Genomic DNA, 20,143 nt, shown 5'->3' with positions numbered 1-20,143 from the left:
TATTTTCATGTGATAATGAGGTGTCTGCACGCTTTGACAGTCCAATGCCACAACTTTTATCTCTATCGCTTCTACTTGAAATAACATGATGTATCTTGCACACATCACACTAACATAGAAATAGCGTTCAAAAAGCAAAGTATATTAATGGTGAGCATATAGTATAATAGCACAAGCATAGCAAGCATAGGAAGAAACACTCATAGTTGAACAAAACATATTTAGCTTCTAGTATCAATGCTTTATGTATCTTCAGCTACTACAAGGGTGGTCTGAAAAGTTCTCAGAATCACCACAAAAGGTCTGTGCTGGAAAAAAACAAGATTCAGGTGTGATTTGATTTGATTTGATTTCGTGTTCCATAGGTCCATTTGTGTTGGATTCACAAGGGCTTGGAATGAGTCAGTTTTTTGCAAATACAGTATGATAATCTTACAGCATATACAGACATTTGATTACATAATTATATAAAAATTTATACAGTAAATTCTTTGAGCAGCAATGCAGAAAAAAGGTGCTACATGTTTTCTTAGAATCATTAAAGCACTACGGAAAAATGGATACAGAGTACAAACGGATACAGAGCTCAAAATGGTTCAAATGGCTCTGAGCACAATGGGACTTAACTTCTGAGGTCATCAGTACCCTAGAACTTAGAATTACTTAAACCTAACTAACCTAAGTACATGACACATCCATACCCGAGGCAGGATTCGAACCTGTGACCGTAGCTGTCGCACAATTCCAGACTGTAGTGCCTAGAACCGCTCAGCCACTCTGGCTGGCTACAGAGCTCAAGTTAAATAACATTCTTAGTGGCATTATGTCAACTTCTGTTATATAATATTAAAATTTTACAATTTATTTATTTAAAAGTTCATCTAGACTGTGAAATGCTTTTTCTAGCAGAAATATTTTTAGTACTTTCTTAAACTTACTCTTGTTATGAATGTATGTCTTTATTTCAGGAGGAGGAGCACTGAAAAGTATTGTTCCAGTACAGTGAACACCCTTTTGTGCAAAGCTCAAATTTCCATGCTCGCTGTGTATGTCATTCTTCCTCCATGTGTTATAGTCATAATAATTACTGTTTGATTGAAATATCTCTATATTTTTACAGACAAAACACATGAGAGAAAAAATATACTGGCATGTAGTTATGTATATTTTAAGTTTCTGAAAGCTATTTCTACATGTCTGTTTGGCTCAATCCTCATATAATTCTTAAACTCACATCTGAGCAATTTACACTTTCTTACTAATGGCTGGTTGCCCCAAAAAATAATGCTGTATTCAATGAGTGAGTGAGAATAGCCATAGTATGCCACTTTTGCAGTGTTGGGTTCAACACATGTAGTGACAACCAGTAAAGCATATGTACCAAAGCTAAGCCTCTTACAGAGATCTATAATATGTGAAGAGCTGTTCATTTTTTTTGTCAATGTGCACCCCAAGAAATTTTGTTGTTTCCATTCTTTCTATTGGCTGATGACCACATGTCACACTTACCTCTATCTCTTTTTCTGTTCTTTTACAGAGCTGACTAAAGCTGGTCTTACTGGAATTTAGTGAGAGACCATTCACCTTGAACTAATTAACCACATCTGAGAGTATGTGATTAATGGATTCCTCAAGAATACTATCTGTTCTACTGCTCATAAAAATTTTGATATCATCAGCAAATAATGCAAATTTACATGGCAGGCATGATGGTAGATCATTTATAAAAATCAGGAATAACAGGGTCCAAGAATTGAACACTAAGGCACTCCACATGTAATGGGTTGGGTTGTTTGGGGGAGGAACCAAACAGTGAGGTCATCGGTCTCATCATATTGGGGAAGGATGGGGAAGGAAATTGGCCATGCCCTTTCAAAGGAACCATCCTGGCATTTGCCTGGAGCGATTTAGGGAAATCACAGAAAACCTAAATCATGATGTCTGCAACACCACTTATTTCTACTTATTTTGCTTTTTGCAAGAGAATCTGAGAAACTGAGCCAATGGGACCATCTTCACCTGTTTTTGGGAAGCCAATTTTGTCTGGTGTCACGAAAAGGCAAAAGCAAAAGAGCAGTTCAAACATATGGCATATGACAGTACCCCTGAGGGAAATGGATGCAAGGAACAGGAAAGGACAACTAGGTTCACTCAGTATGTATGCCTGGGGACCTCATTCAAAATGTTGAAGAGGCTGTTCCGGCAGCCATTGAAGGAAAAGGATGGAAACAACTGCAGACTGTGGCCACGTTGGAACAAATGATGCCTGTTGTCTGGGCTCCGAGATCATTCTTGCGTCTTTCCAGCGACTGGCAGAGATGGTTGAGAAGATCAGCCTAGTGTGGGGAGTTTCAATGAAGCTCACAGTTTGCAGAATTGTCCTCAGAACTGATTATGGCCCTTTGGTTCTGAGTTGAGTGGAAGGACTAAACCAGAGACTTCAAATCTTCTGTGACAAGTTAGGCTGCGACTTTGTGGACTTGCACCATAGGGTTGCGAATTGTAGGGTTCTCCCAAACAGGTTAGGTGTGCACTACATATCACAGGCTGCTAATCATGTAGGTCACTGTGTGTGCGGTGTGCACAAGGGCTTTTCAGATTACATGACTCTCCATCCAATCGAGATTACGATAGCTGTAGGAAACCCAGAAGTATCAATGTGAGATAGAAAGAAATGCCTCCCACAGGAGAGAGTACTACAATCCTAGTACTAAACTGCCAAAGCATTCCCATTAAAGCTCCAGAGTTTCAAGTGCTCATGAAAAATAGTGATGCTCTCATTTTACTAGGTAGAGAAAGCTAGTTGAAATCGATAGAAGTGAGATTTTTGGCATAAATTTAAATGTATATCGAAATGGTATGCAAATGGGAAATGGGAGTGGTGAAATTGAAGGTGCATGTGAGAATGTTTGGGCAAGACTCAGCATCAGATGTGGGAATAAAATGATAATTGGTTCCTTCTATCACTCGCCAGACTCATCTCCTTATGAAACTGAAAACCTTAGAGAAAACCTCAGTTCACTTGTACATAAGTTCCCCAGTGATACTGTAGTCAATGATGGAGACTTTCACCATCCAACAATTTATTGGGAAAATTACAGTTTTGTTAGTGGTGGGTGTGATAAGACATCCTGTGAAACTTTACTAAATGCCCTCTCTGAACATACCTAGACTAGATAGTTAGGAAATCCACTCAAGACCGAAATACAGTATATTGGATCTAATGGCAACAAGTAGACCTGACCTCTTTGAGGATGTCCAGATCGAAACTGTTGTGAGTGACCATGACACGGCTGTGGCAACAATGATTACAATGAGTACAAAGGACAATTCAAAATGGTTCAAATGGCTCAGAGCACTATGGGACTTAACAGCTATGGTCATGAGTCCCCTAGAACTTAGAACTACTTAAACCTAACTAACCTAAGGACAACACACAACACCGAGTCATCACGAGGCAGAGAAAATCCCTGACCCCGCCGGGAATCGAACCCGGGACCCTGTGCTTAGGAAGCGAGAACGCTACCGCGAGACCACGAGCTGCGGACAACAAAGGACAATTGAAACAAGCAGAAAGATATATATGTTCAGTAATATGAAAAGAAAAGTTGCTACTCACCATATAGCGGAGATGCTGAGTCGCAGATAGGTCCAACACAAAGACTGTCACAAATAAGCTTTTGGCCAGCAAGGCTTTTGTCAAAAATAGATGACAGACACACGCACACACACACACACACACACACACACACACACACACACACACACACACACACACACACACACACTCACCTACACAAACACACACACTCTCGCAAATGCAACTCATACTCACATGACTGCAGTCTCTGGCAACTGAAGCCATACAATACTACATTCTATACTGGACTTTCCATTGTTTGATATATTTTCAGTAAACTAGATAAAAAGGCAGTAGTGTCATATATCAATGGGGAACTTAAAACTTTTACCACAAGACACATAAAGGAATTCCGGCTCAAACCCAAAAGAGTAGCTGACAATGTACTGGGTATATATGTACCCTGTACAGCAGTTCACAATGGGAGGGAACCTACATGGTGTACAGTCACTGTTAAGAAACTTCTAATGAAACAGAGATTACTGCATAATAGATGTAAAAAAAAGCATAGGGCTATAGAGAGAGAGATGCCGAATGAAATTCATTTGTCTGTCAAGAGAGTGATATGTGATGCCTTCAATGGCTACTGCAGCAGAACATCATCAGGTGATATTTCACAGAACCCAAAGAAATTCTGATGATCTGTAAAGGCTGTTAGTGGCACCAAAATTAGTGTCAAATCCCTAGTGAATGATATAGGAACTAAATTGAGGGTAGGCCTAACAAAGCAATAGCTGAAATGTTTAACTCTGTTTTCAAATGTTCCTTTATAAAGGAAAACCCAGGAGAATTGCCACAATTTAATGTTCATACCACTGAAAAGATGAATGAAATAAGGGATAAAGTTAGTGGTGTTGAGAAACAGCTGAAATCATTAAGACTGAACAAAGCTCCAGGTTCTGATGAAATCGATGTCAGATTCTATACTGAGTTTGCAGCTGATTTAGCCTCTATCCTATCGATAATCTATCATAGATCCCTGAAAGAAAATATCATGCTCTATTCTTGGAAAAAGACACAGGTCTCACCCATCTACAAGAAGGGTGATAGAAGTGATCCACAAAACTAATGTTCTTGACATTGGTTTGTTGTAGATTCTTGGAACATATTCTGAGCTCAAACATAATGAGTTATCTTGAACAGAATGACCTCTTCAGTGCCAACCAGCATGAATTCCTAAAAAATTGTTCATTTGATTTGAAACCCAACTCACATGTTTCTCACATGCAGTACAGAAAGCTTCGGATCAAGGCAGTCAGGTAGATGCTGTATTTCTTGGTTTCCGAAAAGCATTTGACCCAGAACCACACCTATGTTTATTGTCAAAAGTATGATCATATGGGGTATCAAGTGAAATCTGTGACTGGGTTGAGGACTTTTTGCTAGGGAGGACACAGCATGTTATCTCAGATGGAGAGTCATTGTCAGATGTAGAAGTAAGTTCATTTGTGCCCCAGGTAAGTGTGTTGGAGAGGAGATGGTAGAACAGAGGGGGTGGAAAATGTTGGGTGGAGGGTGTGGGGACAGTTTGTTACCATATGTTGGGGCCAGAATAATTATGGGAGTGGAGAATTTGTTGTAAGGATAACTCCCATTTATGCAGTTCAGAAAAGCTGGTGGTGGAAAGAAGGACCCAGATGGCTTGGGTAGTGAAGCAGGTATTGAAATGAAGTATGTTATGTTCGTCTACATGTTGTGCCACAGGGTGGTCTATTTTGCTCTTGGCCACCATTATGTAGTGGCCATACCTGCTGGAGGGCAGCTGGTTGGTAATACCAATACAAAAAGCAGTGCAGTGATTGCAGTAGAGCTGGTAAATGATATGGCTGTATTCATAGGTGGCCTGGCCCTTCAAGGGACAGAATAAACCTGTGAGAGGACTGGAATGTTGTGGACATTGGGTGGGTGATGGAACGCCAATTTAGGAGGTGTGAAAAGTATTTCGCGTAGGTGACCTCCATTTCAGGGCATGATGATAGGTAATCAAAGCCCTGGCAAATGATTTGGTTCAGTTGTTCCAGTCCAGGGTGGTACTGGGTGGTGAAGGGGGCACTCCTTTGTAGCAGATTAAAAGAAAGAATAATCATACAGAACCTAAAGACAAATCCTGACCTAATATTCTACCGGCAGACAAAGGTTCCACCACTGTTGTAATGAATGGCACTGACAACGTGGTAGAAGGCCTCCACCAGTTATCTGACTCCTCCATGTATAAATGCTGCCAGAATGATCACACCCCAGAGGTCCAACACAACCTCCAATCCCTGCATAAAGCCTTTCCAGAAACTCTGCACTGAATCCATTTCCATCCTTATCCCTATAACACCTCATACAACCACCTTCTACATGCTCCCCAAAATCCACAAATCCAACAATCCTGGATGCCCCATTGTGGCTTGTTATTTTGCCCCCACTGAAAGAATTTGTAACCCCCCACATCAAACATACTACTCACTTCCTTCACTGACTCTCCACAATCCCTATCCCTTTACCTCCTGGACTTCTACTCGTCACTGATGGCGCCATTTCCCTATGCACCAACACCCCTCATGCCCATGGTCTTAAGGTATTGAACACTACTTCTCCCAATGTCTTTCAGACTCCATATCCACTAAGTCATTCCTCATACACCCTACTAACTTTATCCTAACCCACAACTACTTCTCCTTTGAAGGGAATGTATACAAAAAATCTATGACTCAACCATGGGCACCTGTATGGCACCCTCCTGTTCTAACCTTTTTATGGACCATGTAGAGGAGACCTTCCTAATCTCTGAAAACATCAAACTCCTAGTCTGCTTCAGATTCATTGAGGATATCTTCATCTGGACTCATGGTAAAGACACCCTTCCTTCGTTCCTTCACAACCTCAACACCCTCTCTCCCATCTGCTTCATGTGGTCTTCCTCATCCCACCGCGCCATCTTCCTAAATGTTGACCTCCTCCTCTCTGAAGTCTGCACATCTGTCCACATTAAACCAACCAAAGAACAACAGTACCTGCCTTTTGACAGATGTCATCCCTTTCACATCAAAAATTTCTCCATTACAGCCTGGCCAACAGGGGATGGCGTATCTACATGACAAAAACTACCTTGCTTGGTACAATGAGGGTCTCACCAAGGCCTTCACAGACACACACTACCCCTCAGACCTGGTCCACAAACAGATCTCCCATGTCATTTCTCCGCACATCTCTAGTCCTCCCATCACCCCCAAGAACCAGCCATAAAGGAGTGTCCTCTTCACCACCCAGTACTACCTCAGAATGGAACAACTGAACCACATCCTTCGCCAAGGCTTTGATTACCTATCATCACACCCTGAAATGAGGGTCATCCTACCCAAGATACTATCCACTCCTCCTAAAGTGGTGTTCTGTCACCCACCCAACCTCCACAAAATCCTAGTCCACTCCTATGCCATTTCCAATCCCAACCCCTTGCCACAGGGATCATATCCTTGTGGAACACTCAGGTGCAAGACCTGCCCAATCCACCCACTTAGCACTTCCTATTCCAGTCCTGTCACAGGTTTATCCTACCCCTTGAAGGTCCAGGCCACCTGTAAATGGAGCCATATCACTTACCAGCTCTGCTGCAATCATTGCACTGCTTTTTATATTGATATGAATACAAACCAGCTGTTCACCAGCATGAATGGCCTACAGTAAATAGTGGACAAGAGCAAAGCAGATCACCCTGTGGCACAACATGCAGCTGAAAAAAACATACTTGATTTCAATGACTGCTTCACTACCAGAGCCATCTGGATCCTTCCCTGCACCACTAGCTTTTCTGAATTGCTCAGGTGGGAGTTACCCTTAGAACACATTGTCTGCTCCTGTAATTATGCTGGCCTCAACATACGGTAACGTACTGTCCCCACACCCTTCACTCTCCTAGCATCTCCTCCCCATTCACATCTCCCACCCCATTTTTTGCACTTCTTCCAGTGTACCCACCTATCTTTCCCTGCTCATCTCCTTCACTCCTTTTCTCCCCACCTCCTTGCTCACAACCTCCTGACATTGTGCCTATTGGCATTCGAGTCCTGCACACCCTTCAGTGTTCACTCTCCCCACCCATACACTACTATCCCTTCTCCTTCACCTTCCCCATCCCCTCCAGATTGCTGCTTGCTCCCATGAGATAGTTGCATTCTGGCCCAAGTTGGTGGGGTTGGCAGTCATGTGTGCATGAGGTGCACTTGCTTGTGTGTATGACTGGTGTGTGTTTCCTTTTTGCTGATGAATGATGTGGCTGAAAACTTTATGTAAGTGTCTTAATTGTGCCTGTGTGCAACTTATGTTTCTTCTTTACGGTATGTAGCAATTTGTCTTTTCCTACATTGTTGAAAGGTGATAATGGTTTTTCCAACTGTAGGATGAGATGAAATCTTGTGTTTATTGTACTGTATATAGATAGGCACTGTGATGAAGGAAAAAATCCTTGTATTGAGCATTATTGGTATTGTCTGCTTGAAGTTCTTTTTATTTGGTGGCATTACATACATCCTTTTCTTGGATAGCTCTTTTAATTCTGGTATTACATGAGCCATACATGATTACCTCCAGTGACTAATCAAATTCAAATTTTAATTTGTTTATTATTGTACCACTCATGTCAATTTAAATCTCTAGCTACTCTATTCCTTGTGTGCATCTCAGACAGTATTTCTGGTAGTTAGCATGGACACAATATCTGATAGTGTAAGCATTCTGTAAGCATTTCATAAAGAACATTTCTTGAATTTCCAGGAAGCTGATTAGGTAATGGTCAAATAATAGAACTTCTGTATTCTGGACTTTTTGCACCAAGTTTCTAAACCAAGTTTTGGTGATGAAAGATTGTCTTCCACATTGTCATAAACACCAGTGCAGTCATTTATAAATGCTGTAATACATTTCCTTCCTATTCCATTACACATAGTGTTTTCTTCATAATTCATTTATCTGTTGGTGAGCTTCATTGCTTTCATATCATTTGCACACGGAAAATAAATCACTGTGCATGTTTCTCACAAAGAAAATAAGTCACAAGATATATTTCACCCTTGCTTGGATTTTCAACTGATGGAGGCATTTTAAATAACCACACTTAAACAGAAACATGGATGAGTGCTCCTATTATGGTGTCTGCAGGTAGCCAATAGTTGTGGGTGCTCAGCAGTCACATGCAAATCACAAAAGCAGTGCTTCAGCAGTAGCAGTTATAAACCTAACCTAATTTAAACAAACATAACTCATACTTTAAAAAGTATTCTTATTGTTCACTACGTCTGAATAAATAAGATATTTTTATAAGACAACTGAGAGTGAAATATTTTTAAATAAGCAAATACTTTATTTTTAATTTTCTTTTGAGTTGGTAGAGATTCTCAGTAGGTCATTTTTATGTATTTATTGGTATTAATAAACATAATTGATCATCCAGTGACTTTGTACCAGAACTGCTAGACATCACTTACCTTCAGTATATGAAACGTGTGTCAGAGAAATATAAAACTATGAGTATGAAAGAAAAATATAAAAGTATGAGTATGAACTAGTTTTCATAATGAATAATACCTTCATCAAAGAGAAGAGAGGGATAGGTTGGTGCAGGCTAAAAAGAAAGGGTAGTCCACTCAGTCCCCAGGATGAGACAGATCCACTACAAAGGAACTAGTGGCTCCAAAAAACTTGGTAGCATGTAACTTTTACATTTATATGAGTCTGTTCACAGTACTTCCAGTGACTATAAAGGACAGTTCACAATTTGTAATATTCTCTGATGACATATATCTACTAACCAAGGGTACAAAGTCAAACTTACAAGGGATAACTCTGCTAATATCTGATAGAATATTCTCTGCCCTTGATGGGTCATGCATTTTGTTAGAAGAAACATGAAATATTGCTGCTTAAAATTCTTAGATACACTCAGATAGAAATTTCAGCTACAGAAATAATTTAACTAAAAGCAATTATAATTCATCCATACAGAAGCCTAAGTGTGGACTTATGTATATTCCTATGGAAACTAGACAGTGCACTCAGTAAACTTAAAACTAACAAGAAAAATCTAATGGTATGTGGTAATTTTAATGTAAATTTCCAGGAAAACACAGATCGTAACAGAATTTGATGACCAACCTTGCAATGCAAAGCTTACAGGCTATAAACTTTCTGTCTAGAATTACAAAAATCATATGTACCAATATTTTTAAATTCAGAAAATAATGACTTCCATGTTGGAACCGTTCATACAGTATAGAGTGAACATAATGGGCAGTATATTCCTTCATACAATGCCAAAAACCACATGCAAACAGAAGTAGTTAAAGAAGAGCTAATCCTAAGTGAACAAAATATAAGTACCTCGCCAGGGCAAGGAACGGAATATGACACCACAAAATGTAAATACAAATGTAACCAGTTCTCATCCTCATCACCTGCAGATTCTAAGCTTAAACATTCAGTGTCTTAGAAATAAATCATTAGAACTTGAGGTAGCTATGAACAATGCAAATATTGACTGCTTGTGCATTGTGGAGCACTGGTGCAGAAGTTTTGAACTAAGTAGCATTAATATTTATCCATTTAAGTTGGCAAGCCAATATCGTAGAAAAAATACAAAAAATGGAGGTGTATGTATATTTACCAAACTAATTATCAGCTATAAAAGAAGTGTGGAAAATCATTTTGAAGCAGCAGCTGTGCAGTTGAATGAAATACAGGAAAAAGTCATAGTCATAGCAATACACAGACCACCTACTGATGATGCAGACATATTCTTTAACCAATTAGAAATATTGCTTAACACTCCATTCACCGATAGAGCCACTGTAGTTGTGTATGGTGACTTCAATATTAATCTTATGAGTGAAAGTAGGCCAAAAGACCAGTTCCTAAATCTGAATGTAGTTTCAACCTGCTTCCACACATACACACACCCAAAAGAATAACAAATAATACAGTCAGTCTTATTGATAATATATTTTCAAATGTAGGATGCACAGAAGTTGAAATAACAAATACTGATTTGGGATTATCAGACCACAATGCTCTTGTCCTCAAAATTCCTTCAAGGCCACTGAAAGAGAAAAGAAACACACTTCATGTATAAAAGAAATTATTCTACAGGCAACTGTGTAGAATTCATAAATATGCTAACTAATGAGGCTTGGGCAGAAGTACTATCCCTAACAAATACAAATGATGCATATAGCACATTTTCTTCCATTTTCATGGGATATTTTGAAATGTGTTTTCCAAAAAAGCTGTCAAAAATCAGGTCACGTGGCAATACAAAGCCAAGTTCTTGGATCACAGCTGGCATCAAAACTTCCTGTGGAACTCTAAAGAGACTAATTTCTAAAATGAAAACATCCACAGACCCACAATTCAAAGAATACGTCAGGAATTACAAGAGGGTATGCTGAAAAGTAATTGCTAAAGCAAAATTCATGAGTAATGATAGTTTTATAAGACAGTGTGAAAACAAATCAAAAGCCATATGGGGTATTGTGAAGACTGAAATGGGGAAGAGTTGTGAAAACCAGGACATTAGCCTCAAAAATTTTAAAAATGTCAATATTAATAAACAAGATTTGCCAAATTATATTATCAATTATTTCATAAATGCAACAACTTCATTAAGCTTAAAATTTACAAATGAAGAAAAACCTGAATATCTGAAAACAGCTTGTAGGATGAGGGTAGAGCCAACAAATGAGGATGAAGTGATACAAAGCTTGAAACCCAAAATGTCATCTGGCATAGATGAGGTGCCTGTGTCAATCATAACAAGGACAGCACCACAAATCGCAAAGCCCTTTGCACACATAGCCAATTTATCATTCAGTGAAGGAGCTTCTACAGAAAGGCTGAAAATTTCAAAAGTGAAGCCATTATTTAAAAACGGCGACAAGTATAAGGTAAAAAATTATCGCCCAATATCTCTCCTCCCAGCATTTTCAAAAATATTAGAAAAACTGATGAAGCACCGAATCAACAAATATCTAAATGACCATAATTTACTAAACAGAAATCAGCATTGCTTCCAAGCACGTAAAAATACCAAAACAGCAGTAATGTGCTACACTGAACAAATAATCAAAACTCTATTATAGTGTAGTAGGAGTAAATTTAGACCTCTCCAAAGCTTTTGACACTGTGAACCACGACATTCTTTTAGAAAAATTGGAAGCGTTGGGTATACATGGGATAGGAAAAAAATAGTTTGAATCATACCTAAAAAACAGAACACAGGTTGTAGCACTGACATCAACTTACTCCAACCACAAAATAAATTCAGTATCAGAGGCAAAAAATGTAGAAATAGGAGTACCACAAGGCAGCATCCTAGGGCCCATATTGTTTCTTGTCTATATAAATGATTTTCACACCTCAGATGATGCAGCCAAAGCAATATTATTTGCAGATGATACTAGTGTGATAATAAGTGCACCAAAGCAATTGCTACCAACAACTGCTGATAAAGTACTAAATTACATCCACTCTTCGTTCAATGCAAACAGGTTGACATTGAATGTAAATAAAACAAATTATATGCAGTTTGGGAAAAGATGTAAATCTTGATCTGGTGTGGGGTGACAAAGCCTTAGACAGAGTGACATCCACAAAATTGCTGGGGATTCATGCGGATGAAAACTTAAATTTTAATGGCCATGTAATAAAACTTGCACAGAAACTTAATTCAGCCTGTTTTGCCCTCAGAATTATTGCAAGTGTTTGTACCTCAGAGGGTGCCAGAATGGCATATTTCAGCTATTTTCAGTCTCTTGTTACATACGGAATAATATTTTGCGGTTCCACAACAGGGTGCCTAAAACAAATTTTTTTGTTGCAGAAGAGGGCCATCCGAATAATAACTCACAGTCATCCACAGACACACTGCAAACCCATATTCAAAATGCTTACAATACTTACTATACCATCATTATACATATACAAATGTGTATTGTATGTCAGGACCCACTTTGCAGATTTTCAAGCAAATGCCGACTTTCATAACTACAATACCCGTAATAGCGCAGCATTCCATACTCAGCGAACAAAAAGAACGAATCCACAAAGGCATGTGAGCCATATAGGTGGAAAACTGTACAATACACTGCCAGTCAACATCAGGCAGTTAGAAGATGATAACAAATTTAAATCAGAATTTAAAAAAATTCTTGTAGAACAATGTTTTTATTCTGTAAATGGCTATGTAGGTCAATAAATTTTTTCTGATGATATTTATAAAGGCAAAATGGAAAACACTCTATCTGTACCTAATCATTCATTACCTAATCATTCATTACATTTACATACTTAAAGGACAGCTGTTGTGTGATGTAAATATATACTTAAGCAGTGTTGTGTATATAAGGACTTGCCGTTTAGGGAGGACAAAAACAGACTATGCATTTAAAATAACAAGCAGGGATGTATATATGCTATATTAATTTCATTGTATTATTATTAACTTCATCGTATTATTTTGTTCTGTACCTTTTTACTTATATATTGTTTGTGTCCCATTTCTTTGAAATGGCTTACATGTACCCTTGACAACATCCATACAATATTTATTGTCAATGGATGGATAAATAGAATAAATAAATAAATAAATAGTACCTTCAGACAACTGTTAGCTAAGGAAACAAGGAGTGCAGTATGTGAGCATGGCAGTACATATGAAAAGCCCTACGTATTTGTAGAAATATTTACTAACTGCTATGAAACTGCATTCCCAATGGAGACACACAGACTAAGATCTAATAACAAAAACAAGTCTTGGATAACAACTGGAAATAACACTGTAAGGAAGGAAAAAAAGGAGAGAGAGAGATAGAAAGAGAGAGAGAAGAGAGAGAAAAGTATTAGCTATTATAAACACACAGTGAGTGTGTGATCAGTTTCATGCTTACTGCAGAAAATACAAGACAACACTCAAAGAGCTGCTAAGGAAGCAAAAATGAAGGCAGATTACTTTTATATATAATCTGCTGCAAACAAGACAAAAGCTATGTGGAAAGTCATGAAATGACAGACAAATAATGTCATTACCAGAAATGCCAATATCAAGCTATGTCAAAATGAGGAGAAAATGACAGACCAAAGGAAAGTAGCAAACTTCTTCAACAACTATTTTACAAATATAAGTGGGCAACTAATAAGCAGCACTGTTTTAAAAGCTATTAATGAAAAACAGCAAACAGCATGTATACTTTTATGCATAACTAAAGCGTTTGACATGGTAAACCACAGAACTCTTCTAAACAAGCTTGAATGCCATGGCATTAGACGATTAACAAATGAATGGATTCATTCATTTCTCAGTGACCACAAGCAAAAAGTATGCATTATGCATGTAGATGAAAAACCACAAATAATCATCTGATTCTAATTCTGATTCTCTGATTCTGAAGAATGCTCAGTCACCTATGGGGTACCTCAAAGGTAAGTGATAGGACCTCTTCTTTTCCTAATATATAGCAATGATTTGGATGTACATGTTCAATCACACAAAATAATTCTATTTTTATTTTTTTATTTATTTTATTTATTTATTTCGTATTCCATTAATCCGTATTGTGATAAATCACAAGGATGTGGAATGAGTCATGATTACATACAACAGATATAATACACATATATAAAATGACAAAAATGTACCATAAGATTATGAATAAGTTTGTAGGTTAAAATCAAATCAAAGGTAAAGCTCAAGTAATATAAAACAATACCTAAAAAGGAAATATAGTACATTTTCCAAATTAAACAAATAATACACATATATAAAATGACAAAAATGTACCATAAGATTACGAATAAGTTTGTAGGTTAAAATCAAATCAAAGGTATAGCTCAAGTAATATAAAACATTACCTAAAAAGGAAATATAGTACATTTTCCAAATTAAACAGTTAATGTGATCTATAGCAAACAAATTTTTATCAGTATAAAAAATCATTACTTTATCTGTAGATACTCATCAAGAGAATAGAAGGAATTTACCATTAGGTATTCTCTCAATTTACATTTAAAAGTAGGTAAGACATTAATGTGATCTTTAATACCTGATGGAAGGGAGTTGAAAATTTTTGTGGCTGAATAATGAACACCTTTCTGAACAAGACTTAAATGTTTCAGATCCCTGTGTAGATCATTTTTAGACCTAGTATTATGATCATGACATTCACTATTAGTTTTAAAAAGAGATAGGTTGTTGGAAACAAAAATCATCAAAGAAAATATGAATTGAGAGGTAAGTGTTAATATTTGTAACTTATGAAACAGACTTCTGCAAGAATATCTTGGATGAACACCACTCATGATTCTAACAGCTCTCTTCTGTGCAGTAAATATTTTTTTGGCTAAAGGCTTGTTGCCCCAAAATATTATGCCATACGACATGATAGAATAAAAATAACCAAAGTAGGCAGCTTTAGTAGCGTCCTCATCACCAATGGGGGTGATTACACGCAGAGCATAAGTTGCCACACTGAGCCTTCTATGTAGGTCTAAGATATGCTCAGACCAGTTCAGCTTGCCATCAATTAGAATGCCCAAGAACTTAGATGATTCACAGTGTAGTATATTTTGGTTACCACAGTTTAAGTGGCATACTTCATTTTCTTGTTGAGATGTGTGAAATTGCATATACTGAGTTTTCTGAATGTTTAGAGTTAGTCCATTGCACTTAAACCAGTGTAGGATGTCAACGAGTACAGCATTACATTTATTTTCTAGGTCACTGTTAGTTCGACTTTCAAGCAGAATAGTGGTGTCATCGGCAAAAAGAGTAAATTTACACTCGGTGTCTGTGCAAAGTGGGAGATCATTGATGAAGATAAGGAAAAGCAAAGGTCCTAGGATGGACCCCTGAGGCACACCATACTTTAATGTGCCCCAATCAGAAGAAATGGGACTATCATTGGCACCATTAATTATCACCTTCTGTTTTCTGGTAAAAAAATTGCTGGTGCTACACCAATATTAGTAAAAGCAGCAAAAAATGATGATATACAACATAAAGTAAGCTCTGTTCAAATCAACTATAAATAATTTGCAATGAATCAGCTTATAATAAACAAAAAAAAAAAAAAAAAAAAACAGTAGCATTAGATTTCCATAACCCTCAAAACAATACCCAGCATTACCCAGATATCACCATCAACCAACAACCCTTCACTAATAAAGAATTAACTGAATTTCTCGGATTTTGGATTCAGAGCAAGCTAAAATGAGACAAACTTATTGAACATGTTAATGTCAAGCTGAATACAGGCTGTTATCTTTTAAGGACCCTAAAAGGATGTAACTGTCTAGTGTGCATATTTGATTACACACCTAAAATACAGACTCAAATTCAAGGGGAATTCACCAGCAGCTCAGGGACCCTCAGAATCCAAAAAAGAGCCTTTAGGATTATTACAAGGAGCAGAACTAGACAGTGATGTAAATATTTAGAACACTGAAAGTGCTACCACTACCTAGCATGTTTATTCTTAACATGCTAATGTATGTTAAAACAAATACAATCAGAAATGATAACAGTATTAGAAAAAAATGTGGCTTACATAATCACAACACTAGATTAAAATGTAATTTTCATTTACTCCCAGCTAATACTAGTTTAATTCAGAAAGGTACATGCTACTTGGGAATATAATTATTCAAAAGTTGCCAAATTATATAAAATGTATAGTAAATATTAGTACTTTTGAAAGATATGTTAAAAATATGTACAGTGCTACAGTGCAGGCTGCACTAACCCAAATAAATAAGCATTTTGCTTATTATACTCTCCAAACTAAGAAAACTCAATAAATATTGTCTCCTTTTATTCTTTGTTCACTGTTGAGTATTAGCAGAAACTAGTTTTTGCAGCATGGATCACGCACTACAAAACACTTTCTTGGGCACAATCTTATTTTTTTGGGATTTATATTCTTTTCCATTGTTTCTTAACCTCTTCCTTTCATTATCCTTCTACTCATTTTATTTACAAAGTCTTATTTTTACATGTACTATTGCACTTTTTTCATGAGTAACAGTAAAACAACACCTATTGCCGCCATATTGGTAGCATTTGAACAACATTTGAGAAATGCTTTCTAATTGGCTTTCTGAAACCAAGTTAACTAAAGAGACAAATCGTCTCACAAGAGACAGAGATACTATTGGCATGGGCCTCTTTTACACTGGGAATGTGTCAGTCCTGAATAACAGCAAATATAATATGCTCTCTTTAAAGGAACGGGCACATGCCACTGTGCTATAAGTTCCCACCTACGATACTAGATGGCATCAGCTGTCTTCCTGTACCAAAATCACAAAATTACCATGCAGGTGGCATGAGCCTCTTTTCCACTGGGGCCCCTCAATTACAGGCCAACCATTCTATTGTTTGGCACCTCAAAAAATTTAGACAATGTCTTCCACAGAAGACTTACAGGCTTTATGCAAAAATACCATATTCTGTGCACAGAACAATATGGGTTTAGGAGGAGCTGCTCAGCCAATACTGCTATCTATGAATTCTTGTGTGGAATTTACCAGAAAGTGTACAGTGGCAAATACATTACTGATGTATGCCTTGAATTGTCAAGAGTATTCAGTTTTATACATCATGAAGCACTACTACAGAAATTAGATCAACTAGGCATTCAGGCATACCTAATGACTGGGTCAGGTCCTATCTCTGAGGACATAACCAAACAGTGGAAATACAACACACTGAATGCAACAAAACTGCAAACAATTACTCAGATTACAAGAGATGAAATTTGATGTTCCCAAAGATTCAGTAGTGGGACCAGTGCTGTTCCTGTCTATGTAAATAACCTACAGTCAAATATATGTTGTCAAAATGTGTACCAGTTTCTGATGACACAAGCCTTCTCATCAGCAGAAAAACAGAAAACTTACTACAAGAAAAAATAATAAAGACAATGGGCAGCTTAACAAAATTATTCATATACAATGAGCTAATCAGAAATAAAGAAAAAACTGTAACACTTACCTTCTATAAACTCAAGGAAAAGGTCTGGTAGATTATAATATCTAGTTTCAAAGAAAGTTGTAAACAGGGTTGACTTGATAAATTTTCCCACTTTGATTCAAGAAAATGTTAGGTGTGGAACTTATACTGAGAGACTCGTAAAACAGTTGAGCACATCCTGCTGTGTGATGAGGATCCTTGAGAGCTGCTGCAGCAAAGACTGACTAAAAAGTGTGTACTATGCAAATATCCAGTTACTCCTGAAGTATGGAGTCATTTCCAGGGGAGCTTCCCCAAACAGCATTAAGTAATTCAGAATGCAAAGAGGAATCATAGAAGGTACCACACACAAAAAATCTTGCAAACCAGTCTCCAAAACCTGCAAATCCTTCCATTCTCGTGCTGCGTGTATACGAAACCATAGTATTCATAATGCAGAATGTGACTGATAATCCTGCACTCTTCCTCAAAAATGAATATATACAATCCTACAATATAATGCAAAAAATTGGTCTCTATAAGCACCAAACAAAATTAAGCTCTGCTAAATATTAGTTGTGTATCTTGGAAGGAAAGATATTTAGAACATTACCAAATAACATATAGTCAATAAACAGCACTGCAGGATTCAAAGCTGCAGTGAAGGCACATCTGACTGACTACCCCTTCTATAGCCTGAAAGAGTTCTTTTGTAAATAATAATAATATACCAGTATTATGCATTGAAACCATAATAGCATTGTAACCTCTGAATGAATAACATTAGTAATATACCAATAATCTGTATTGAAACCATAAGTAATGAATGATATTTTATAATGATAGAAACAGTACTGTGTTAATTGATGTTCTACCTCTTACTATACATTCTATGTACCCACAAGAACTCATGGACAATTAAATAAATAAAGTAATTTGACTGGTTCACAGGAAATGGATTAAGTCTTAATAAGACAAAGGTTCATGTTATGCAATTTCAAACAAACAAAAACAACCTATTATTAGTAGATGCAGACATCAATGGTAATCCATAAAATGAAATACTGTGTAATATTTCTTGGGTTCCAAATGTATGATGAGTTAAAATGGAGTCAACATGTTGAAAACTAACAAAGAGGCTCAGTTGAGCAGGTTTCAATATTAGAAGTATCTTTCAATGTGTTTACCTCTGGTTATGATGTTGGATTATTTTGGATGTTTTTTGTGCTCTGTTGTCTTATGGAATGGTCTTCTGGAGCAGTGAATAGTGGATGAAATATTTCTTCAGAAAGAAGTTAATAAAATATTGTGTTAAGTAAATAATCAAACATCTTACAAAGGTGTATTTAAGAACATTTGTTTCAATGCTGTAATCATCTCATAGAATGCTAAAAGCTTAAAAGGTATATTACTAAAAGATTTATAGATATTTTTGTTTCTAATAAGAGAGAGAGAGAGAGAGAGAGAGAGAGAGAGAGAGAGAGAGAGAGAAAGAAAGTAGCCAATCAATGAACAATTCAAACACACTTATAATTTTTTTTTTAGTTTTTTGTCTTGTGTCCTTTCAATACTTCTTTAACATCTATAAATAAGAATACAGAACAGACTCACATTTCAGACAGCAACTTCTTAACAATCTTAAGTTTGGTTTTTGGATGGCTACTATGTAAATAAATTCAAACATGATCTCACACATGTAGGTTTAGGGGTACTAAAGCAATGGCAACTGTACATCACTGTGTGTGTAAATTGCTTTTTGGCAAGCTCCTGATACCACTTTCTTACTGTACATATTTACATTTTTCAGACCTACCAAAGATTGCTGGAAAAGTAATATTATTGTAAAGAGACTATGTTTAGAAACCATTTCTATACTGTTGATGTAACAGATCCTGTGAAACTATACAGAAATTGTTATCTAATTTGATATAGCATACACAGCAGTAGATTTTATATACCAGTATAGCTACAGATGCCATATCAGTACTTCAGTATGATAAGATTCTTAAGCCGTAATTACAGGATAGTGCTTCTGGAGATTATCAGTGCTTCTAAAGTTTGCATAAGGTTTTTACAAACAGTTATCAATTTATCAGTTTATCTGCACAGCAGATTACAAAGTAGTCATTTGTCAAACACAAACTACATTACATTTGCAATATTATTACATTTTTATGATCTATTTGAATTGCAAGTAATTCAAAGAGTCAATACATGAAACATACCACTATTTGCATTAATGAATGTCATGCACAATTAAATTGTATAGCGTCCCTTCTTATAAAAGACAATTATAATCTATTTTACTTTCTCTTTGTGCAGAGTACTACAAACGTCTCAGAAGAAGTTGGAATATCCCTTTAGATTAAGAGGCCCAGGGAGATAAGTTGCATTTCACACCATTCTCTAACTTTGTGTAAGCAGCAGTTGTTTTCCATTGAAGGATCAAAGTGGATAAGAGAAAATTATTGATTCACAGATATTTGTTGTTGTGGTCTTCATTCCAAAGTCTTCAAACTGAT

General features: G+C 36.9%; 1 protein-coding gene across 1 annotated transcript in view; it reads right to left on the bottom strand.

The window, feature by feature from the left end:
- Positions 1–19,554, bottom strand: part of LOC126237688 (esterase FE4-like) — a 143,707-nt gene extending 124,153 nt beyond the window's left edge. Inside the window, exon 1 of the mRNA XM_049947743.1 lies at positions 19,435–19,554. Within this exon, the coding sequence (XP_049803700.1) occupies positions 19,435–19,488 (54 nt within the window). The 5' untranslated portion in view covers positions 19,489–19,554. The remainder of the gene's footprint in view (positions 1–19,434) is intronic.
- Positions 19,555–20,143: the final 589 nt, after the last annotated feature.

The sequence above is a fragment of the Schistocerca nitens genome, chromosome 1 (genome assembly GCF_023898315.1).
Source record: "Schistocerca nitens isolate TAMUIC-IGC-003100 chromosome 1, iqSchNite1.1, whole genome shotgun sequence".
Lineage (NCBI taxonomy): Eukaryota > Metazoa > Arthropoda > Insecta > Orthoptera > Acrididae > Schistocerca > Schistocerca nitens.
Note: the sequence above shows the minus strand (reverse complement) of the source record. Positions and strands in the feature narration are given on the sequence as shown.